Genomic DNA, 24,675 nt, shown 5'->3' with positions numbered 1-24,675 from the left:
TGGGGGAGCACCGGCCATCTCCTGCCTGGAGGTCCCTCCATCGCCTCCTTCCATGGTGGGAAGGGAGAGGCAGTGGCTGGAGTAAGGTGAGCAGCCTAAGGCCAGAGCCTATCCGGCCCCACAGGGAATATGGCGACCTGGGCAGCATTAGCCTCCTGAGCTGCACCAAGTTCCCTGAGAAGGGAAGGTGCCTCGTGAGAAGATACCACCAGCGGAACCCCCGGCCTTGCCCCCCTGGGAAGGGGCAGTAGCGACTCAAAGAGGAAGCCCCAGGTGGGGTTCTGGGCACCAAGGAGCACCACAGCAACCTCCCGGCGGTGCCACAGCAACCTCCAGGCAGCACCCACACCAGCCTACAGGGGTCGCTGAGTGCACGGCAGCTGCAGCTGCCAATCCAGGGCATGAACTGCACTGCTGCCCCATTACACTCACTGATCAGGGTGGACCAGGCCCACAGCAGCTGGAAGCGGAGCCCACAGCCACTGCCCTGGGTTGACGAGGAGGAACAGGACGGTGTCCCGGTAAAGGGCAAGAGCTCAGAGCTCAGGCCCCGTGCCAGGAAAGGCCAGGAGCAGAAGATGGAGAGATGGAGATGGAGAAGCAGCAGAGGGGAAAGAGTGGCACTCCACTGGTGGGGTTAGAGGATGAAGCAGCAGATAGAGCAGAAACGAGAAGGTACAATGACACAGGGAAGCATAATGCAGAATCCAGCCCCAGGACTCCAACAAAGGCTGGCTTTAATTCCAGCTCATACCCCCACCCCAATCAGAGAGGATCAGGGGTGACGGAGGACCCAAGGAACACTGGAAACTGAAGGGCGGGAATCTGAGGCCAGGACTGATTGTGGGAAATGGTGGGATCCGGAAAGGAGAAAGTGAGGCAGAATGCGGGGGGGTGGGGGTGGAGGAACAGTGAGCTGGGATAGGAAGGATTAGAAATCAGAACCTTAAGAAGGAACCAGAAAGGAACTGTCCTTTATTTTTAGAGGCGGGGTTTCTCCATGTTGGCCAGGCTGGTCACAAACTCGTGACCTCAGGTGATCCATCCGCTTCAGCCTCCCAAAGTGCTGGGATTACGGTCATGAGCCACTGTGCCCGGCAAGGAACTGTCCTTAAGAAGGTGCATGCTGCAGCCAGCGTGGTGACTCATGCTTGTAATCCAAGCAATTTGGGAGGCCAAGGCAGGTGGATCACCTGAGGTCACGAGTTGGAGACCAGCCTGGCCAACATGGTGAAACCCCAATTCTACTAAAATTACAACGATTAGCCAGGCGTGGTGGTGTTCACCACTAATCCCAGCTACTTGGGAGGCTGAGGCAGGAGAGTTGCTCGAACCTGGTAGGTGGAAGTTGTGGTGAGCTTAGATTGCACCACAGCACTCCAATTTGGGCAAGAATGAGACTGACTCAAAAAAAAAAAAAAGAAGGTATGTACTGAAGATAAGGAAGGGGTTATAACAAGTGTTAGCAAGGTCAGAGAGAAATCACCATCCTTAAATACCATATGTGGAATATAAAATGGTACAGCCTATTTTTAACATAGTTTCATATTTCCTCACAAAGTGAAAAATAGGCTGGGCATGGTAGCTAATGCCTGCAATCACAGCACATTGGGAGGCTGAGACAGGTAGATCACTTGAGTCCAGGAGTTCAAGACCAGCCAGGACAACATAGCAAAACCCCGTCTCAAGTAGAAATACAAAAATTAGACGGGCATGGTGGCCCAGCTGGGATACACCTGGAGTTCCAGCTACTTGGGAGGCTGAGACAGGAGGATTGCTTGAGCCCAGAATGTGGAAGTTGCAGTAAGCTGAGATCGCACCACTGCACTCCAGCCTGGAAGATAGCACAAGATCCTGTCTCAAGAAAGAAAGGCTCATGCCTGTAATCCCACCAGTTTGAGAGGTGGAGGCGGAAGGATCACTTGAGGCCAGCAGTTTGAGACCAGTTTGGCCAACATGGCGAAATCCCATCTCTACTAAAAATACAAAAAATACCCAGATGTGGTGGCACGCACCTGTAATCGCAGCTACTTGGGAGGCTGAGGCAGGAGAATTGCTTAAACTTAGGAGGTGGAGGTTTCAGTGAGCTAATATCATGCCACTGCACTCCATCCTGGCCAACAGAGCCCCAGGAGATCCCATCTCAAAAAAGATAAAAAACCAAAATGCCTGGGAGTGGCAAGGTGCAGTGGGTCACACCTGTAATCTCAACATTTGGGAGGCTGAGACAAGCACATCACCTCAGGCTGGGAGTTTGAGACCAGCCTGACCAACATGGAGAAACCCTGCCTCTACTAAAAATACAACATTTAGCTGGGTATGGTGGCACGCACCTGTAATCCTACCTACTCAAGAGGCTAAGGCAGGAGAATCGCTTGAACTCGGGAGGTGAAGGTTTTAGTGAGCCGAGATTGTGCTACTGCACTCCAGCCTGGGTGACAAAGTGAGATTCTGTCTCAAAAAAAGAATACAAAAACTTAGCTGTGCATGGTAGCGGGAGCCTGTAATCTCAGCTACTTGAGAGGTGAGGCAGGAAACTTGTTTGAACCCAGGAGAGGGAAGTTGCAGTGAGCCAAGATCATACCATTGCACTCCAGCCTAGGCAAAAGAGCAAGACTCCATCTCAAGAAAAAGAAAAAAGAAGTATGAAATTTTAGCTGGGCATGGTAGCAGGAGACTGTAATGTCAGCAACTTGGGAGGCTGAGGCAGGAGACTCGTTTGAATGCAGGAGGCAGAGGTTGCAGTGAACCTAGATCGTGCCACTGCACTTCAGCCTAAGCAACAGAGCAAGACTAAGTCTCAAAAAAAAAAAAAAAAAGAAAGTAAAAAGACAACCCACAGAAAGGAAGAAAATATTTTTGCATTATATATCTAACAGCAGTCTGCTAACCACAAGGTATAATTTGTATAACTCAACCACAAAAAGAACCACATAACAAAATGGAGAAAGAGTTGAACACACACTTCACCAATAAGACATGCAAATGGAAAACAAGCACATAAAAAGATGATCAATATCATTATCATTATGGTCATCTAAATGGAAACCACAATGACACATTCCTTCGCACTAGAAAGGCTATAATCCAAGACATAAAGTAAGAAGGGTTAACAAGGTTGCAGAGAAGTCAAATCCTTAAATGCTGTATGTGGAATATAAAAGGGTGCAGCCTATTTTTAACATAGTTTGGTATTTCTTTAGAAAGTTAAAAATAGGCCAGGCACGGTAGCTAATGCCTGTAATCCCAGCACACTGGAAGGCCAAGACATGTGGATCGTTTGAGTCCAGGATTTCAAGACCAGCCATGACGACACAGCAAAACCCCGTCTCTATTGGAAATACAAAAATTAGTCAGGCATGGTGACACACACCTGTAGTCCCAGCTATTTGGGAGGCTGAGATGGGAGGATTGCTTGAACCTAGAATGTGGAGGCTGCAGTAACCTGAGATCACACCACTGCACTCCAGCCTGGGAGACAGCACAAGACCCTGTCTCAAAAAAGAAAGGCCAGGCATGGTGGCTCATGCCTGTAATCCCAGCATTTTGGGAGGCTGAGGCAGATGGATCACTTGAGGTCGGGAGTTCGAGACAAGCTTGCCCAACATGGTGAAACCCCATCTCTACTAAAAATATGAAAATTAGTCAGGTGTGGTGACACACACCTGTAATCCCAGCTGCTTGGGAGGCTGAGGCAGGAGAATTGCTTGAACGCAAGAAGCAGAGGTTCCAGCGAGCTGATATCAGGCCACTGCACTCCAGCCTGGCCAACAAAGCAAGATCCCATCTAATCTAAAAAAGAAAGAGAGAAAACCAAAATACCCGGGAGTGGCAGGGTGCAGTGGCTCAGGCCTGTAATCCTAGCATTTTGGGAAGCTGAGGTGAGCAGATCAACTGAGGTTGGGAGTTCGAGACCAGCCTGACCAACATGGAGAAACCCTGTCTCTACGAAAAATACAAAGATTAGCCAGGCGTGCCTGTGCAGGCCTGTAATCCCAGCTACTCAGGAGGCTGAGGGAGAAGAATTGCTTGAACCTGGGAGGTAGAAGTTGCAGTAGGTCGACAGTGTGCTACTGCACTCCCACCTGGGTGACAGAACAAGATTCCATCTGAAAAATAAATAAATAAATACATACAACAAATTTGCTGGGCATTGTAGTGGGAGACTGTAATCTCAGTTACTTGGTAGGCCGAGGCAGGAAAATCATTTGAAACCAGGGGGTGGAGGTTGCAGTGAGCTGAGATCGTGCCACTGCACTCCAGCCTGGGAAACAGAGCAAGAGTCCGTCTCAAAACCAACAACAACAAAAAAAGAAAGCGAAAAGACAACCCACAGAAAGGAAGAAAATATTTGTGCATTATACATCTAACAACAGTCTGTTAACTACAATGTATAATTTGTATAACTCAACAACAAAAACAACCAAATTACAAAATGGAGAAACAGTTGAACACACACTTTGCCAATAAGACATTCAAATGGAAAACAGGCACATAAAAGATGAACAATATCATTATCCTTATGGCCATCTAAACTGAATGACATACTCAATGTCATACACGATGACATACACAATGACATACACACACTTTGCCAATAATACATGCAAATGGGAAACAAGCACATAAAAAGATGATCAATATCATTATCATTATGGCCATCTAAACTGAAACCACAACATACTCCTTCACACATACACTAGAAAGGCTATAATCCAAGAAATATAAAATAACAAGTGTTGGCAAGGTCGGAGAGAAATCACAAACCTTAAATACTGTATGGGGAACAGAAAATGATTTTTAAACATAGTTTGGTATTTCCTCAAAAACTTAAAAATTGGCTAGGCACAGCAGCTAATGCCTGTAATCCCAGCACATGGGGAAGCTGAGGCAGGTGGATCACATGACTCCAGGAGTTCAAGACCAGCCATGATGACATAGCAAAACCCCGTCTCTACTAGAAATACAAAAATTAGCCATTCATGGTGGCACACACTTGTAGTCCCAGCTATTTGGGAGGCTGATATGGGAGGATTGCTTGAGCCCAGAATGTGGAGGTCACAGTAAGCCAAGATCACACCCCTGCCCTCCAGCCTGGACTTTGTCTCAAAAAAGAAAGGGTGGGCATGGTGGCCCACGCCTGTAATCCCAGCACATTGGGAGGCCAAAGCAGACAGATCACTTCAGGTTAGGAGTTCAAGACCAGCTTGGCCAATATGGCAAAACTCTGTCTCTACTAAAAATAAGAAAATTACCCAGGCTTGCTGGCACACACTTGGAATTCCAGCCACTTGGGAGGCTAAGGCAGGAGAACTGCTTGAACCCAGGAGGTGGAGGTTGCAGTGAGCCGATATCAAGCCACTGCATTCCAGCCTGGCTGACAGAGGAAGATCCCATCTCAAAAAGAAAAAAAGAAAGAAAACAAAAATGCCTGGGAGTGGCAGGGTGCAGTTGCTCACACCTGTAATCCCAGCACTTTAGGAAGCTGAGGCAAGGAGATCACCTGAGGCTGGCAGTTCGAGACCAGCCTGACCAACGTGAAGAACACCCGTCTCTACTGAAAATACAAAAATTAGCTGGGCGTGGTGGCGTGTGCCTGTAATCCCAACTCCTCAGGAGGCTAAGGCAGGAGGATCACTTCAACCTGGGAGCTGAAGGTTGCAGTGAGCTGAGATGGCGCTACTGCACGCCAGCCTGGGTGACAGAGCAAGACTCCGTCCCCGCCAAAAATACAAAAAATTAGGTAGCTCTGGTAGCGGGAGCCTGTAATCTCAACTACTTGGGAGGCTGAGGCAGGAGAATCACTTGAACCCAGGAGGCAGAGGTTACAGTGAGCCAAGATCGCACCCACTGTACTCCAGCCTGGGCAACAGAGTAAGACTGTCTCAAAAAAAAAAAAAAAAAAGAAAAAGAAAAAGAAAAAAGAAAGTGAAAAGACAACCCACAGAAAGGAAGAAAATATTTGTGCATTATATATCTAACAACAGTCTGTTAACCACAATGTTAATTTGTATAACTCAACAACAAAAACAACCAAATTACAAAATGGAGAAAAAGTTGAACACACACTTTGCCAAAAAGACATGCAAATGGAAAACAAGCACATAAAAAGATGATCAATATCATCGTCATTATGGCTATCAAAACGGAAACCACAATGACATACGCCTTCACCCACACTAGAAAGGCTATAATCCAAGAAATGTGAAATAACAAGTGTTGTTGACAAGGTCAAAGAAAAATCACAACCCTTAAATACTGTATGGGGAATATAAAACTGTGCAGCCTATTTTTAACATAGTTTGGGATTTCCTCAAAAAGTTAAAAATAGGCTGAGCACAGTTGCTAATGCCTATAATCACAGCACATTGGGAGGCTGAGACAGGTGGAATACTTGAGTCCAGGAGTTCAAGACCAGCCAGGACAACATAGCAAAATGCCATCTCTACTAGAAATACAAATTAGTCAGGCACAGTGGCACACACCTGTAGTCTCAACTACGTGGGAGGCTGAGGCGGGAGGATTGCTTGAGCCAGAATATGGAGTTTGCCGTAAGCCAAGGTCGCACCACTGCACTCCAGCCTGGGCGACAACACAAAACCCTGTCTCCAAAAGAAAAGGCTGGGCATAGTGGCTCACACCTCCCAGCACTCGGAGGCCAAGGCAGATGGATCACTTGAGGTCAGGAGTTCAAGACCAGCTTTGTCAACATGGTGAAAACCTATCTCTACTAAAAATACAAAAATTAGCTGGGCATGGTGGCGTGCACCTGTAATCTCAACTACTGGAGAGGCTGAGGCAGAAGAATTACTTGAACCCAGAAGATGGAGGTTGTGGTGAGCCAAGATCGCCCGATGGCACTCCAGCCTGGGCAACAAGAGCAAAGCTCCATCTGAAAAAAAAAAAATGCCCGAGAGGAAATGGTACATTCAGAAATGAGGACTTTCGTGCTGGACTAGAGTTTTCAATGAAGGTGACAGTTTATCCTTCAGTCTCCACAACAATTTGCCATCCAGCAGGAGGTGACAGAGGGAGCGCAAAGTCCCATACCAGAGGTGTGACATAATTACATTCCCTTACGCATTTCAATACTTAAATATTAATAATTTATCTGCTTAAATATCTACACTTATGGTAGCATGCAGTGGCTCACACCTGTAATCCCAGCACTTTGAGAGACCAAGGTAGGAGGATAAGGTCAGGAGTGTAAGACTATCCTGGCCACCATGGTGAAACCCCATCTCTACTAAAATACAAAAAATTAGCCAGGTGTGGTAGTCATCGCCTATAGTCCCAGCTACTCAGGAGGCTAAAGCAGGGGAATCGCTTGAACCCAGGAGGCAGAGGATTAAGTGAGCTGAGATGGTGCCACTGTGCTCCGGCCTGGGCGACAGAGACTCCATCTCAAAAAAAAAAAAAAAAATCTATACTTACTTCACCAATTTTCCATGGTACAGATAAAGAGGTTTGCAAATATTTATATAGTTTATTATGATGTGGACAGGACTTTTTGATAGTTTGACTGACTATATAAAATATAAAAGTTTAAACATAAACTACCTTGCAACTGCTAACACAAGGCTACAGAATATAGTAAAGTAATAATCTATCCACTAAATTCTTCTAAAATTTCTTTCTTTTTTTGTTTTTTGGAGACAGTGTCTTCCTCTTACCCAGACTGGAATGCAGTGGCACGCTCTCCGCTCACTGCAATTTCCACCTCCCAGGTTCAGTGATTCTTCTGAGTGATTCTCCCAGCCTCCTAAGTAGCTGGGACTATAGGTGTATGCCACCACGCCTGGCTAATTTTTGTACTTTTAGTAGAGACAAGGTTTCACCATTTTGTCCAGGCTGGTCTCAAACTCCTGACCTCAAGTGATCTGCCTGTCTTGGCCTCCAAAAGTGCTGAGGTAATAGGCGTAAGCCATTGCACCCAGCCTTCTTCTGAAATTTCAATAATCAACTGTGCCATTTGCCTTTCCTTCAGCACTGAGATTTTATTTTTCTTTCCTAATTATCTCAAACATAAACTCTGGTTCCAGGAAACTAGTATTTCCTTGATTTATAAATTGAGGGTGGCTGAGCACGGTGGCTCACACTTGTAACCCCAGCACTTTGGGAGGATGAGGCAGGTGGATCATGAGGTCAGGAGTTTGAGACCAGCCTGGTCAACAGAGTGAAACCCACATCTCTACAAAAACACAAAAATTAGCTGAGTGTGGTGGTGGCTACCTGTAGTCCCAGATACTCAGGAGACTGAGGAATGAGAATCATTTGTACCCGGGAGGTAGAGACTATGGTGAGCAGAGATTGTGCCACTGAATGCCAGTCTGGGCAACATAGAGAGAGACTCCATTTCCAATAAAAAATACTTGAGGGTCATCTCACAGATGATCTTATAAATAATAAATTATTTCCTTGTTTTTAGAAAAATCACACTAACTTTTCTATTTTCAGATAACATAACTGCTATGACTTTACGAACTTATCTAGAAAAAAACCTTAAAAAACGAGGGTGGGCACTGGGTGAATGGGTTGAGGGAACACACATAAAATCCCCGAGACACCTGGGAGCCCATGTACCTATGAGTGGAACTGCAGGCAGTGGGACTGGATGAGAGAGAGCAGCAGGCCGGAGCACTAGAGATCCCGAGACCACGGTTCTAAGGCCATTGAGAAACCACCGGCAAAGTTAAATCCAGAGCTTGACAGGATGAAATTTGTGATTGTAAATAAATATTCTGCTATTACCAAGTGAGACTGCCAGTGGTGGTGGGATGGATGGAAGCTCCTCCAGGTGAGGAGAGCGCAGCACCAGGTCAGGGTGTTCCTGCTGGGAATGCGGGATCCGCACCCGTTCAGGAGGAAACACTGGGCAGGCCCAGCTTGGAGTCATCTCTGCTCTTTACATTTGTCAAGGCTGTGAAAACAGAGAGTCGGCTGGGTGTGGCAATTCGTGCCTATAATCCCAGCACTTTGGTTGGCCAAGGCAGGTGGATCACCTGAGGTCAGGAGTTCAAGACCAGCCTGGCCAACACAGTGAAACCCTGTCTGTACTAAAGATACAATAAATTAGCCAGGCATGGTGGTGGATGCCTGTAATTTCAGCTACTCGGGAAGCCAAGGCAGGAGAATCTCTTGAACCCAGGAGGCGGAGGCTGCAGTGAGCTTAGATTGCACCATTACACTACAGTCTGCACAACAAGAGTGAAATTTCATCTCAAAAAAAAATTGAGAGTCTCAGGAACAGTTCCCAAAAAGGAAAATTGGGCCCCCATGGAAAGAGACATTTTTCTCCCAGCTGGGGCAGGCAGTGAAGTGAAGTAGGTCTGTGGACTGGACTTTCACATAGAAACCATGTATTTTCAGCTGGGCATGGTGGCTCATGCCTATAATCCTAGAACATTGGGAGGCTGAGGGGGGCAGATCATGAGGTAAAGAGATCGAGACCATACTGACCAACATGGTGAAACCCTATCTCTACTAAAACAAAAATACAAAAATTATCCAGGCATTGTGGTGTGTGCCTGTAGTCCCAGCTACTTGGGAGGCTGAGGCAGAAGAATCACTTGAACCAGGAGGCAGAGGTTGCAGTGAGCCGAGATTGCGCCACTGCACTCCAGCCTGGTGTCAGAGCAAGACTCCGCCTCAAAAAAAAAAAAAAAGAAAAAAGATATACAAAAATTAGCCGGACGTGGTGGCACACACCTGTAATTCCAGCTACTGAGGAGCCTGAGGCAGGAGAATCCCTTGAACCTGGGAGGTGGAGGTTGCAGTTAGCCGAGATCACACAACTTCACTCCAGCCTGGCAACAGAGCAAGACTCCATCTCCAAAAAAAGAAAAAAGAAACTGTGAATTTCCAGATTTGGGGGTTATATGGGGGTCACCTGGAGGAGTGTTCCTGCTTTTGGTGAAACATATGTGGGTATTTTGTGTGAAAATGCACATATGACACAGCAATAACTGCTGGAGAATCGGAGAGAAAGGAAAAGGCATACTAACTGCAATTACAAGTTTCCCAGAAATACATTACTGGGAAGTCAACTACTTTTTAAAACAACCATGTCAATACCACGTCAGAAAGACAGAAATGACATCACAGTTTCTAACAGTTCAAATCAAGCCCAAACCCAGCTCAGCATAGGCTGTGAACCCAGTGCTCCAGCAAGAGCCAGAGGGTCCTATCTTTAGTGCTGCAGGTGCTCTGAGTGGGCTCCAAAGGCCATGTCTGTGTCCCACCCAATCTGTGTGTTCTAAGGGACACGTGTGTTCCAGAGGTTATATGAGTGTGATGGGTGCTGTTAGTCTGACAGTGTCATGGGTGTTCCAGGTGATATGTGTGCTCTGAGAGACACGTGAGTGTTCCAGGGTTTATATGAGTGTGACGGTGTTGTTAGTCTGACGGTGTCACAGGCATTCCGGGTGTTATGTGTTTGTTCTGAGGGATATATGCATATTCTGGGGGTTATATGACTGTGATGGCTGTTGGGTTAATCTGATGGTGTCACTTGTGCATTCTGAGTGATATATGCATTCTGAGTCTGACGCTGTCATGGGCGTTCCAGGCATTATGGGTTCTGAGGGACACATGCGTGTCCCAGGGGTTATATGAGTGTGATAGGTGTTGAGTTAATCTGATGGTGTCACTTGTGCATTCTGGGTGATATGCACACTCTGAGTCTATGTCACAGGCGTTCCAGGCTGTGTTCTGAGGTACACATGCATGTTCCAGGGGTTATACGAATGTGTCGGGTGTTGGGTTAGTCTGACAGTGTCATGGGCATTCTGGGTGATATGTGTGTGCTCTGAAGGACACATGTATGTACAGGGGTTATATGAGTGTGATAGGTGTTGGGTTAGTCTGACAATGTCACGGGCATTCCAGGTGATATGTGAGTGCTCTGAGTGTGACAGTGTCATGAACGTTCCAGGCGTTCTGTGCACTCTGAGGGACACATACGCATTTCCGGGGTCAGATCTGCGCGGTGGCTTCTGCGTTCCCCTGACGGGTGTGACATCTGTATAACAGGTGCTAACACCAGTGGCACAGACAGAGCCTGAATGGTATTACAGGGGGTTATTATCAGTGTGGCGGGTGCCCTATTTGCTCTCACGATGCTGCATGTCTGTTCTGAGCCCGAGGCTTGGTTCTGTGGCTGCCTCGCCTTGGGTGTGGAGAAAAGAACCTCAGCTGCGCTGGGTTCACTGGGGTTTTTGGTTTCTAATTTTCCACATGAAGCGTCTTTGCCGCTCAGCAGTCAGGGCGGCAAACAGGAAGGATTTTACTCACCGTGGACGCAGGCTCGAGGTGTCCAAGAGCAAGGGTGTCCCCCGGTGTGAGCTAAGAATACTGCTCCTGACCTCGCAGGGCTCCTGCGTTGAGGAAGTGGGCGGGAAGCGGTGGCCTCCGAGATAAGAAAAGCTGGGCAGGCGCGCCCTCTGCTGGTGGCGGGGGCACTGCAGGACCCTTGGGCTCTCCGAGGACAGGCTGCCAGCAAACAAAAAACTTCTATGTATAAAACAGGCGCGTTCCTCCTCTTGCTTTCTGAGGACACCCTGCTCTGTAACTGAGTAGTTGCTTATAAACTCTCTTAACGTCACCAGACTCTGTGACTCGCCATAAATTCTTTCTCATGTGAGATCCAAAAACTCATTCTTGGGGTCTGGGTCAGACACCTTTTCTGGTGACAAAACTATGCAAATTCTTTTTTTCTCTTATTTACTTTTTTTCCCCCTCTTTTAGACAAAGTGTTGCTCTGTTGCCCAGGCTACAGTGCAGTGGCATGATCTCGGTTCACTGCAACCTTTGCCCCCCGGGTTGAAGCGATTCTCCTGCCTCCTGTAATCCCAAGCACATGGGATTACAGGTTCCCACCACCATGCCTGGCTAATTTCTGTATTTTTCGTAGAGATGGGGTTTCACCATGTAGACTAGGCTGGTCTTGAACTCCTGACCTCAGGTTATCTGCCCACCTGGACCTCCAAAAGTGCTGGATTACAGGCGTGAGCCACTGCACCTGGCCTATAAAACTATACAAATTCTAGAAGAAAACATAGAAAGAAAGCTATGTGACCTTGGGTTTGGTCATGAGTTTCCATACAAGACACTGTCAGAGGCATTTGAATCACAGCAACTCCATCTTGAATAGGTGCTAGGTAAAATAAGGTTGAGACCTGCTGGGTTGCATTTACAGGAGGTTAAGTGTTTTCAATTACAGGATGAGATCGGAGGTCAGCACAAGATATAGGTCACAAAGACCCTACTGATAAAACAAACAGAATATGAGAAAAAAAAAACAACAACAGGCCAAATCCAGATGGTAATGAAAGTGACTTCTAGTTATCCTGACTGCTTGCTATACACTAATTATAATGCATTACTGTAAACACCCAAGGGGTTCACCTTACCCTCTACCTAGATAGAGCTGACTGATCAAGACAGGAGAATTGCAATACAGAAAGTAATTCATGCAGAGCCGGCTGTGATGGAGACTGGAGTTTTATTATTATTCAAATCAGTCTCTCCCAGGCATTCAGGGAGCAAAGTTTTTTGTTTTTGTTTTTAAGACAGAGGCTACTGAAACCTCCGTGTCCTGGGCTCGAACTTTTCTGCCTCAGTCTCCTAAGTAGCTGGGATTATAGGGGTATACTACCATGCCCAGCTAATTTTTGTATTTTTAGTAGAGACAGGGTTTCACTATGTTGTCCAGGCTGGTCTCCAAATTCCTGATCTCAGGTTATCCACCCACCTCAGCTTCCCAAAGTGCTGGGATTACAGGTGTCAGCTACCTTGCCCACCCAGGGAGCAGAGTTTTTAAGGATAACTTGGTGGGTTGGAGGAAGCCAGTGAGCCAAGAGTGCATATTGGTCAGAGATGAAATCACAGGGAATCTGAACTGTCTTCTTGAGCTACGTCAGTTCCGAGGTGGGGACCACAAGTTCAGATGAGCCAGTTTATTGATCTGGGTGGTATCAGCTGATCCATCAAGTGCAGGGTCTACAAAAACATTTCAAGCACTGACCTTAGGAGCAGTTTAGAGAGGGTCAGAATCTTGTAGCCTCCAGCTGCATGACTCCTAAACCATAATTTCTAATGTTGTGGTTAATGTTAGTCCTACAAAGGCAATCTAGTCCCCAGGCAAGAAAGAGGTCTGCTTTGGGAAAGGGCTGTTACCATCTTTAAACAATAAACTAAGTTTCTCCCAAAGTTAGTTCAGCCTACCCCCAGGAATGAACAAGGACAGCTTGAAGATTATAAGCAAGATGGAGCCAAGTTAAGTTAGATTTCTTTCACTGTCTCGGTCATAATTTTGCAAAGACAGTTTCAGTAGCATGCTAAAATACACTTCCACCAGTGACATGACAGTTTACAAATGCCATGACAATGTCCAGAAGTTACCCTATATGGTTTAAAAATGGGAGAAACTCTCAGTTCTGGGAATTGCCCATCCCTTTCCCAGAAAACTCATGAATAATCCACCCCCACCCCCTGCACTCATTTAGTATACGAACAAGAAAAGTTTATACTCTGTGAAAGATCCTATACAAAAAATCAAAAAGACAAGCTGGCCAGTCTTGTAATCCCAGGCAGGAGGATCACCTGAAGCCAGAAGTTCCAGATACAGGGAAGTTCTGAAAACAGAGTAGAAGCTAACCTTTTATAAGGGAAATTTACATCTCTCAAGAAAATCCCAATTTTAACAGAGTCTCCCTCTCAGTACCAAGAAGAGAATGATGACTAAATCAACAAAGGTTCTTATCAAAGGACTTCCAGAAACACCTTCACAAATACACCCAGAAATAGTGCTTTACCAGGTATGTGAGTATCCCTTAATCCTGTCAAGGGGACACCTAAAATTAACCATCACAGTATTTATGCCTAATTCATGACTAACATTTTATTTTTTTAATTATTATTATTTTTGAGACAGAGTCTTACGCTGTTGCCCAGCCAAGAGCAGGTTGATAAAGAGTCTAGCTTCCTTGGTTTCTCTCTTACTTTCTCTCTTGCCATGGATCTCTGTTGCACACTGGCCGCCTTCTGCTTTCCACTATGTTTTGAAGCATGATTAAGCCACACCAAATACAAGCTGCCCAATCATTGATGTTCTTGCCACCAGAATCATGAGTCAATGAAATGAACTTTTTTTTTTGGACAGGGTCTTGCTCTGTCACCCAGGCTGGAGTGCAGTGGTGCAATCATGGCTCACTGCAGTCTTGACATTCCTGGGCTCAAGCAATCCTCCCACCTCAGCCTCTTGAGATTGGGACCATAGGCATGCACACCAAGATTGGCTATTTTTTTTTATTGTTTGTAGAGATGGGGCCTCCTGTGCTGCCCAGGCTGGTCTCAAACACCTGGACTCCAGGGATCCTCCCATCTCAGCCTCACAAAGTGCCAGGATTACAGGTGTGAGCCATCATGCCCTGCCAGACATAATTTTTTTTTTTTTTGAGACAGAGTTTCACTCTTGTTGCCCAAGCTGGAGTGCAATGGTGTGATCTCAGCTCACTGCAACTTCCACCTTCCAGGTTCAAGCAATTCTCCTGCTTCAGCCTTCCAAGTAGCTGGGATTACAGGTGCCTGCCACTACGCCTGGCAAATTTTTGCATTTGTAGTAGATACAAGGTTTAACAATGTTGGCCAGGCCAGTTTAGAACTCCTGACCCCACCCGCCTTGGCCTGTCAAAGTGCTGGGATTCCAGGCATCAGCAACTGTTCCTGGCCCAGGCATAAATTTTAATACCATTTTCTTTTTTTTTTTTTTTTTTTTGAGACGGAGTTTTGCTTGTTACCCAGGCTGGAGTGTGCAATGGCGCGATCTCGGCTCACCGCAACCTCCGCCTCCTGGGTTCAGGCAATTCTCCTGCCTCCCCCTCCCGATAGCTGGGATTACAGGCGTGCGCCACCATGCCCAGCTAATTTTTTGTATTTTTAGTAGAGACAGGGTTTCACCATGTTGACCAGGATGGTCTCGATCTCTTGACATCGTGATCCACCCGCCTCGGCCTCCCAAAGTGCTGGGATTACAGGCTTGAGCCACCACGCCCAGCCCACCATTTTCTAATAAACGTAATCAGGTCTCTCTGAAGAAATGGCTGATACTGGGACTGGGACAGTAAATATATGACCCAGAATAACTGACATATGAGAAAAGAAGAAAGTACTCAAACAATATAAAATTATGTCAAAAGGAAAACAGGAACCAATGGAAAGAGCTCCCAATGGCCAAAGCAGAAATAAATTGAGCAATAAAATACTGTAGTATTGAATAACAACCAAAGCTTAAAGTAACTATCTGTCCAGATTTATACAAGTAAGTGCATAAGCAAATAAATTTGAATAGAAGTCTCCTTTACAAAAGAGTTCCAAATAATTGATGCAGATACTCAGCCATCAAGGAGGTGGAACTAAAATCCCACACCTTAAATGGTGACTCTGCATAGTGACTTCCCCCAGAAGAATACAAAAAATATTGACAAGTAACCTCACAGTAGAGAAACTTGACAAACACCAGCACAGACAGGTGATCACAGTTAATATCAATGGTGATAATTCACCTTGAGAGCATGAAGTGATAAAAATAGCACTTCACCTCTGTGATCTGCTTCCCTCAAACCCATAACCTCAGTCAACTTATCAGAAAAGCACCAGGTAAATAAAAATATGAGACATTCTACAAAATGCCTGACCAATTCTCCTTAACACTGTCAAGGTCATTGGAAGAAGGAACATGTGAGAAACCATCACAGCCAAGAAGAATCAAAGGAGTCATGGAAACTAATGTTATGTGGGATCCTAGATTTGGGGGAAAGATAGAACTCCTCCTCCTGAAGGAGGGAAAGATAGAACTAAGGAAATCCAAATAAAATATGGGCTTCAGTTTATAATAGTATATCAATATTTGTTCATTCACTGTGACAAATGAAATAAGACATACTGACAGAAGATGTTAATAAGAGGACATTGGGTTGCAGCTACATGGGAAATCTGTGTTTTCTTTGCTATATCTGTGTAAATCTAAAACAACTCTAAAATAAAACAATTTAAAAAGTGTTATTTTTTCAAACACCTGCTTAATAATTTGTACTATTAATTACTAGTAATTGATCCTGTTAACTATTCCTGTCTTTTAATAAGAACATTTATAACACAAAAATTAAATCATACAGACTAACATATAATTCTAAATAAATGCCTCTTCACATGTTTTAAGTTAAAGTAATAACATATATGTATAAACTTACTTAACATAATTTTTTCTGGTATTGTAATTGTGTCTTGGGTTCACTCTCTAAAAAGGTGGTCCTCTTTTAGAGAATCAAGAAAAAATCCATTTTAGAGACTTTCAGTTCATGGTTGAACACTGTCAAAAGAATGAATGTAAAAAAAAAAAGGTCCTTTCGAGACCATCCTGACCAACATAGTGAAACCCCATCTCTACTGAAAATACAAAACTAGCTGGGCATGGTGGCGCATGCCTGTAATCCCAGCTACTTGAGAGGCTGAGGCAGGAGAATCGCTTGAACCCGGGGAGTTGGAGGTTGTGATGAACCAAGATCACACCATTGCACTCCAGCCTGGGCAACAAGAGCGAAACTCAATCTTAAATAAAAAAAAAAAAAAAAAAAAGAAGTTCCTTAGTATATATTTTTTGTTGTTGTTGTTTTACTATCCAAGAATTCGAAAAGAAAATGTTTCAATGGCAAATTGATTCCCTGTGACTGGATCGCTTACTCCGAAATATCCCTGTCTTTGTTTTCCATGCATGCTTTTCAGCAATTACATAACGGAATGCAATATTGGCAACTGGGAAAAAATATTCAAAGAAAGAAAGAATGTGAAAAGAATTTGTAACCACAATAATTTAATGTTTCATTGTGATGCTTTCAAAAATGGAAGAGTTTAAGAATATTCAAAGTCAATTTCCTCAATGATACTTCTCAGAAAGTGATGAAACTAGAGAAACAAAAATGTCAGAATATTCTGAGTGATTTTAGATGTTGCTATGTTATATGGGAAAAATAATTTACCTTTTATAGGATAATTATTAGAAGCCCAAACTCTGAAATGTTTCCAAATTTAGTTGAACTTGTAAGTAATTATAATTTCAATATAGCTAGTCATGCAACTAATCATAAAAAATTATCTGTGCCTTATTTATGTAATAAAATAGGGATGAATGATTAATGATCCTAGGAAAATACTTTCGACTTAAATTTAATTGAGAGTGTCAGAACCAAAATATATTTGATTGTATAACAGAAGTAGCCCCTCATGAACAAATGTATCATATCATAAGGTATGTTTATGTTAAATATACTATCAAACCAATGGGAGAAAGCTGTATTGCTTTTGTTGAAAGAAAAGAATAATGGAGAGAGTCTAGCTTGGGGAATTATTAAGTTGGAAACATGCAATGCTGACATAAGAATGTCCTGGACAAACTCCATAGCTTCTGCACGGCAAAAGAAACAGTCACTAGAGTGAATCGGCAACCAACAGAATGGGAAAAAATTTTTGCAATGTACCCATCTGACAAAGGGCTGATATCCAGAATTTACAAAGAACTCAAACAAATTTACAGGAAAAAAACAAACAAACCCATTCAAAAATGGGCAAAGGATATGAACAGATACTTTTCAAAAGAAGACATACATGAGGCCAACAAACATATGAAAAAATGCTCATTATCACTGGTCATTAGAGAGATGCAAATCAAAACCACATTGAGATACCATCTCACGCCAGTTAGAATGGCGATCATTAAAAAATCTGGAGACAACAGATGCTGGAGAGGATGTGGAGGAATAGGAACACTTTTACACTGTTGGTGGGAGTGTAAATTAGTTCAACCATTGTGGAAGACAGTGTGGCGATTCCTCAAGGCCTTAGAAATAGAAATTCCATTCAACCCAGCAATCCCATTACTGGGTATATATCCAAAAAACTATAAATCATTCTACTATAAGGACACATGCACACGAATGTTCATTGCAGCACTGTTTACAATAGCAAAGACCTGGAACCAACCCAAATGCCCATCCACGATAGACTGGATTGGGAAAATGTGGCACATATACACCATGGAATATTATGCAGCAATCAAAAAGGATAAGTTTGTGTCCTTTGTAGGGACATGGATGAATTTGGAGAACATCATTCTCAGCAAACTGACACAAGAACAGAAAATGAAATACCGCATATTCTCGCTCATAGGTGGGTGATGAAAAAAGAGAACACATGGACACAGGGAAGGGAGTACTACACACTGGGGTCTACTGGGGGGAATAGGGGAGGGACAGCGGGGGGGGGGAAAGGGGGAGGGATAGCCTGGGGAGTAATGCCAAATGTGGGTGAAGGGGAAGACAGAAGCAAAACACACTGCCATGTGTGTACCTATGCAACTATCTTGCATGATCTGCACATGTACCCCAAAACCTAAAATGCAATTTAAAAAAAAAAAAGAAAAAAGAATGTCCTGGACAAAGATGTAACAGTGAAGTCTGGCAGGTGTAGGAAAGGGTCAAAACCATCATATCCCCTCCCCAGATGCTCAAGCTAAATCTGCACTTCGTACAGCTCACAATCTTTATATATCTATATATTAGTACTTGGTACATGTTATTTTGTTTGGGGAGGTATAAGCAATATATTTAAACTTAATGTTTCTAGTTATCATATGCCTACTGTTAAATATTTCCTATCTGTTTCAACTACTTTAATGCTGTAAGACAAATGAGCTATTAAAACACAAGTGAAAGTATTCAAAAATATTCAAAGAAAGAATGTGAAAAGAATTTGTAACCACACAAATTTGTGACTCCCTTAATCTAAACGTACTCTAACCTTTACTGTAACCCTAATAACCTGTTCACCCTAACCCTTCACTATAATCCTGACCTCTCAACCTAACCCTGTTACTCGCCTGATCTCTACCTCTAATCTCTACTATGCAGCTCCCAGCCACCAACCTGAACCTCCTATCTTGAAGCCCTTACACCATAATCTTTAATTGGTAAACTCTGAACCCTTCAACCCTTATCCCCTGATTTTGTAATACCCTGACACACTAACCCTAAATACTAACCACAGTCTATACACAATCTCATCCTGATCTATCCTACTCAGTGTCGTGCCACTTCAAGGACTGATCTATAACCTCAGAAATGTAGACTTAATAATCCTCAACAAAGTAATAGCAAATTTAAACCAAGAGCATTGTGAGAGGATCAAACACCATGAACATGAGTTTTTATCCCAATAAATCAATGGTAGTTCCACACAATAATGCCATTCATGTAACACACAGTATTGTTAGAATGAATGAAAAACACCCCATGATTTTCTCAGCTGTTGCAGAAAGGGCTTTCAACAAAGCTCGGATTACAGGCATATGCCACCATACCCAGCTAATTTTGTCTTTTTAGTAGAGACAGGTTTTCACCATGTTGACCAGGCTGGTCTTGAGCTCCTGACCTCAGGTGATCTGCCTGCCTTGGCCTCCCAAAGTGCTGGGATTACCAGCATGAGCCACCATGCCTGGCTGAAAAGTCCATTTTATATGTATATACTAGCAATGAATAATCTGAAAATAAAATTATAAAAATTCCACTGCAAATAATACCAATAGCAATAATATGCTTAGCAATAAATGTAATCAAAGGTTAAGACTTAGAAGCGGAAAATTATAGGACAATGCTTAAGGAAATTAAAGCCCAAATAAATGTAAAAACATGTCATGTTCATGGATTTGAAACCATATTTGTTAAGTTTGCCAAATTACGCAAAGCAATTTATAGATTCAATGTTATTCCCACAAAAATCCCAAAGGCCCTGGGACAGAAATGAGAAAGCTGATCCTCATGTTTATTTGGAATTTCAAGGAACCCTGAAAAGCCAAACCAATCCTGAAAAATAACTCCAAATCTGGAGGTTCACACATCCCAATTTCAAATCTTATTACGAAGCAGTAGTAATCAAAACAGCATGATACTGGTACAAGAATAATCAGAAAGATCAGTTGAATTGAATTGGAAGTCCAGACATAAAACAATACTTCCATGCTCAACTGATTTTAGAAAAGATCCATATCCATTAAATTGGGGAAAAAATGCTGTCCTCAACAAATGATGTAAGGCAACTTACTATCTACATAGAGGAAAATGAAATTGTACCCTACCTATCACCACATTAAAAAAATGAACTTAGCGGGAGGTGGGGAGGGATAGCCTGGGGAGAAATGCCAAATGTGGGTGAAGGGGAGAAGAAAAGCAAAGCACACTGCCATGTGTGTACCTATGCAACTGTCTTGCATGCTCTGCTCATGTACCCCAAAACCTATAATCCAATAAAAAATTAAAAAAAAAAATGAACTTAAAATGGATCAAAGACCTAAATATGGCAAAACTAAAAACTCTATAAGACAACAAACAGTTAAACCCTCATGACCTTGGATGTAGCAGTAATTTCTTAGATCTGACACCAAAATCACAAACCACAAAAGGAAAAATAAATCAATTGATTTCCTCGAAATTCGAAACTTTTACACCTCAAAAGACATGAAAAAAAAAGTTGAAAGACAAAGTTGTTATAATAGAAAAACTGTCTTCTATTATACTCTCAACACTCAACACAGAACACTTTTGTTAACAGATGCATGGGTTTTTTTCCCTATGCAGACCAAATCTTGGGTAACAGCTGGGTATCAATCCAATTCTGACACAAACTAGAGAAGCATCAGACCCCACAGGCTAAGGGCTCAGTCCTAGGAACGCAGGTCATGCCTCTTGTCGCTTGCAAATTCAATTGACAAACACAAGGATGGTAAAAAAGAAAGTGACTTTATGCCAGAGCTTAGCTGAAGGGAACATACAGGCTCTTGCCTTAAGGAAACTGCTTCTACTTTCAGGGCAGAAAGCGGGAGATTTAAAAAGGGGACTTCGCAGAATGGCATGCAGGGGATGGGATGAGGAGGTGCAGGGTCTATGGTGTGAGAAGGTGCAGGTTCTATGGGACTTGCTCTGAGGTTTTATCCATTAGGTGGTCTTGCTAACACCACCACGGGCATAGCTAGGTTGTAATTAACTGTTGTCTCCTGGCAATTTCCTGGTAGGGGAGAGTTTGGAGATGCCTAGTTTATTTCAAGGTTTGGTCCCTGGAACTTCTAAGTAAACACACAGTAAGAAAAGTTTCCAGTGTAGGAAGTGTCTGGTGGAGAGACAGTAAAGCTTATAATTGCATTCCTAAAGAGCTAAGTAGGAAGTGCAGAAAAAGGAAAACAGTAAATGTAATTCATTTCTTCTTTAAGAAAATATGGATACTCAGTTATAAGACTGTAACTACTTAAGATGCCACTCACAAATAGTAGGTTCCCAAGTTACCTTCTGTCTAACTTGGCTACAGATTGGAGGCTACCACAACACCCTTATTGGGTTCAGCAATTTACTACAGCACATTATAGAACCCCCAAAAACAGTGTACTTACTATTGCTGACTTCATACCAAGGATATTTTAAAGACTACAAATGAACAACCAGATGAAGAGATGCACAAGGTGAGGTATGTGGAAGAGGTGCAAGCCTCCCATGCCCTCTCCAGATATGATTCTCCCAGCATCTTCCCATGTTCAGCAACACAGACACTCTCCTAACCCTGTCCTTTATTATGTGGGCAGATTGGTTGCAACAGTGGCTATAGGTGATCAACTCAACCTCAGCACCTCTCTCCTTCACAGAGATGGGAGGGGAGATGAAATTTCAAATCCTCTAATGACAAGGTTGGTTCCTTTGGCAGCCAGCCCCACTGAGGCTGTCCAGGTGCCCCCAGCCAGCAGTCATCTCAATAGCATACGAAAGACATATCACTTAATATGTTTCAAAGGCTTAGTGCTCTGTCTCAGGACACCGCAGCAGAGACCACACATTAACTCTTATGATGTTCCAATAACCCACAAAATGGAAGAAAAAATCTACGCATTAGATACTTCAAAAGTGTCTGTTATCCAGAATGTACAAATAACTTTTACAACTCAACAACAAAGACAACCTAATCTAAAAAATGAAAAAGGACTTTCATACACACTGCACCAACAAGCACCTGAAAAGATGCCTAACATCATTAGTCATAATTAAAACCATAAAAAAACCCATTAACTCACACTAGAATAGTTATACTAAAAAAGAAGTGTTAACAAAGATGTGCAGAAACTTGAACCCTTAAATGCTGCTTGCGACAATATGAAATGGTGCGGTATATGTGTAAAATAATTTGGTGTTGTTTCAAAAAGTTACAAATAGATTTACAATATGACTCAATGATTCCTTTCCTAGGCATATATTCCAAAGACATGAAGACAGGTGTTCAAACAAAAATTTGTATGCTCTTTAAATGTGTCAAGGTGACAAATATGCAGGAAAGTTTGGGGAACAGTTCCAGGAAAAGAAAACTGGATCAGAATGAAAAAACACATTATACTCCCAGGTGGGACAGGAGGTAAAAGTGAAATGAGTTTGTGGAATTATCATGTAGGAACCATGCTGATTTCCTGATCTAGGGGTTATGTGGTAGTTACCTGGGAGAGTGTCTATACTTTGGGTAAAATATACTGAAGTATTTTGTGGGACATTGTAAATCTGGTACAGCAATAACGGCTGTGGAATCTAAGAGAAGAAACAGGTTATACTTTGTACTGCTACTGGAAGTTTCCTAGAAGTATGACATTATTGGAAAGTAAATTACTTTTTAAAACAACCATATTAATACCATGTCAGGAAAGCAGAGACCTCATCAAAATCCATTATAGAGGCTATAGTTCAGCCAACGCTGTGAAATGCTTATAGAAGTCTCAATGTCAACAGAGTCCACTTTGTAGATATTATATTTATTAGTATTAGAGGTTACTGTGTGGATATATTAGTGTTATGGCATGGTGTGGATATCAGATTAGTGTTAGGGCATGGTGTGGATATTATATTGGTGTTAGGGCATGGTGTGATTACTATATTAGAGGCCACTGTGTCTTTACTAGCATATATACTAGCAGCCACTGTGTCTTGAACACTGACAATATCAGGGTGTAGTCAAAACAGTGAGATTTGAGGGTTTCATTTTTCTAGATGAATTTCTTCCTCTGCTGAGTACTCTCTAAAGACTCTGTCCTCTGCACTCAGGGTGATGGACAGGAAGCTTTTTACTCACCAATGAATAACACCAAGTTGACGTGATGCTGCTGTGAGGAAGATAAAGCTCCTTGCTGCTTCTGGCACCTCAGAGAGAAGTTGGTCAGGAGAGGGTACATGCATCCTCTGGAGGCATCAGGGCTCAGCATAGATGCTGTTGCTCACAGTTTCTCAGTGGGTATGTGTCCCCTCTAGTTGTCCTGAAATACCTATAAAATTCAATATTCGGTTTATTCAATGTCATAATTTTGGAAATTCAAACTGAAATGAAGCCCATTATAACCATATCCTTCCCAAAAATGGTGACAGAAGAATTATTTGGAAGCCATATTAGAATGAAATGAATGTATACACAAATTAAAACATAAAAACCTACTCAAAACAGTCCAGAGAATATAATTGAAAATGCAAAACTATAAAAAATCAAAAAGAAAATCTATGTGACATTGGATTTGGTGTTGAGTTTTAACACACAACATCAAACACCAATTCATGAAAATATTCATAACACAGACTTTATAAAACTCAATTTTCTACTATGAAAATTCCTATTAAGAGACCAAAAAGACAAGACAGAGTGTGAGAAGATATTTACAAAATACATACGTAATTTTTAAAACTGTATGGAAAATATACAAATAACTCTTCAAAGGAACACTAAATATTTTAAACTGGCTGGGTACAGTGGCTCACACCTGTAGCCCCAGCACTTTGGGAGGCTGAGGAGGGCAGATCACAAGGTCAGGAGTTCAAAACCAGCCTGGACAACATGGTGAAACCCTGTCTCTACTAAAATACAAAAAATAGCCAGGTGTGGTGGCACGCAACTATAATCTCAGCTACTTGGGAGGCTGAGGTGGGAGAATTGCTTGAACCAAGGAGGCAGATATTTTAGTGAGCCAAAATTCTGCCACTGCACTCCAGCTGGGTGACAGAGCAAGACTCTTATCTCCAAAAAAAAAAAAAACACCTAAAATGAAAAACCCAATTAAAACTAGGTAAATATCTGAACAGACACCCAGCCAAAGAAAATATATAGATAGATAGCATACTGGGCATGGTAGTTCATGCCTGTAATCCCAGCACTTGGGAGACTGAGGAAGGTGGATCACCTAAGGTCAGGAGTTCAAGATCAGCCTGGCCAACATGGCAAAACCCCCTCTCTACTAAAAATACAAAATATTAGCCAGGCATGGTGGCGGGCACCTGTAATCCCAGCTACTTGGGAGGCTAAGGCAAAAGAATTGCTTGAACACGGAGGGTGGAGGTTGCAGTGAGCCAAGATCAGGCCATTGCACTCCAGCCTGAATGACAGAGCGAGACATTGTCTCAATAAAAAAAAAAAAAAAAAAAACCCGAAAATATACAGATAGCAAATAATCACACAAAAGGATTCTCAACATCATGTCACATTAAGAGACTGCAAATTAAAATAACACTGAAATGGCTGGACACGGTGACTCCTGCCTCTAATCCCAGCTCTTTGGGAGGC

At 43.1% G+C, this 24,675-nt stretch overlaps 1 protein-coding gene across 2 annotated transcripts in view; it reads right to left on the bottom strand.

Moving 5' to 3' along the window:
- The window catches only part of CYP20A1 (cytochrome P450 family 20 subfamily A member 1), a 161,191-nt gene that overhangs the window by 122,706 nt on the left and 13,810 nt on the right, over positions 1–24,675 (bottom strand). The window contains exons 2-3 of one of the 2 annotated variants that reach the window (XM_078328268.1): positions 23,203–23,392; positions 11,293–11,490 (exon numbers count right to left, since the gene is read on the bottom strand). Coding sequence is in view for 1 of the 2 variants with exons in the window: in XM_078328267.1 (XP_078184393.1) it covers positions 23,203–23,306 (104 nt within the window). In the remaining variant the exon portion in view is untranslated. The remainder of the gene's footprint in view (positions 1–11,292; positions 11,491–23,202; positions 23,393–24,675) is intronic. The other variant, XM_078328267.1, reaches the window with a different exon arrangement.

The sequence above is a fragment of the Callithrix jacchus genome, chromosome 6 (assembly GCF_049354715.1).
Source record: "Callithrix jacchus isolate 240 chromosome 6, calJac240_pri, whole genome shotgun sequence".
In the NCBI taxonomy this organism is placed as follows: Eukaryota; Metazoa; Chordata; class Mammalia; order Primates; family Cebidae; genus Callithrix; species Callithrix jacchus.
Note: the sequence above shows the minus strand (reverse complement) of the source record. Positions and strands in the feature narration are given on the sequence as shown.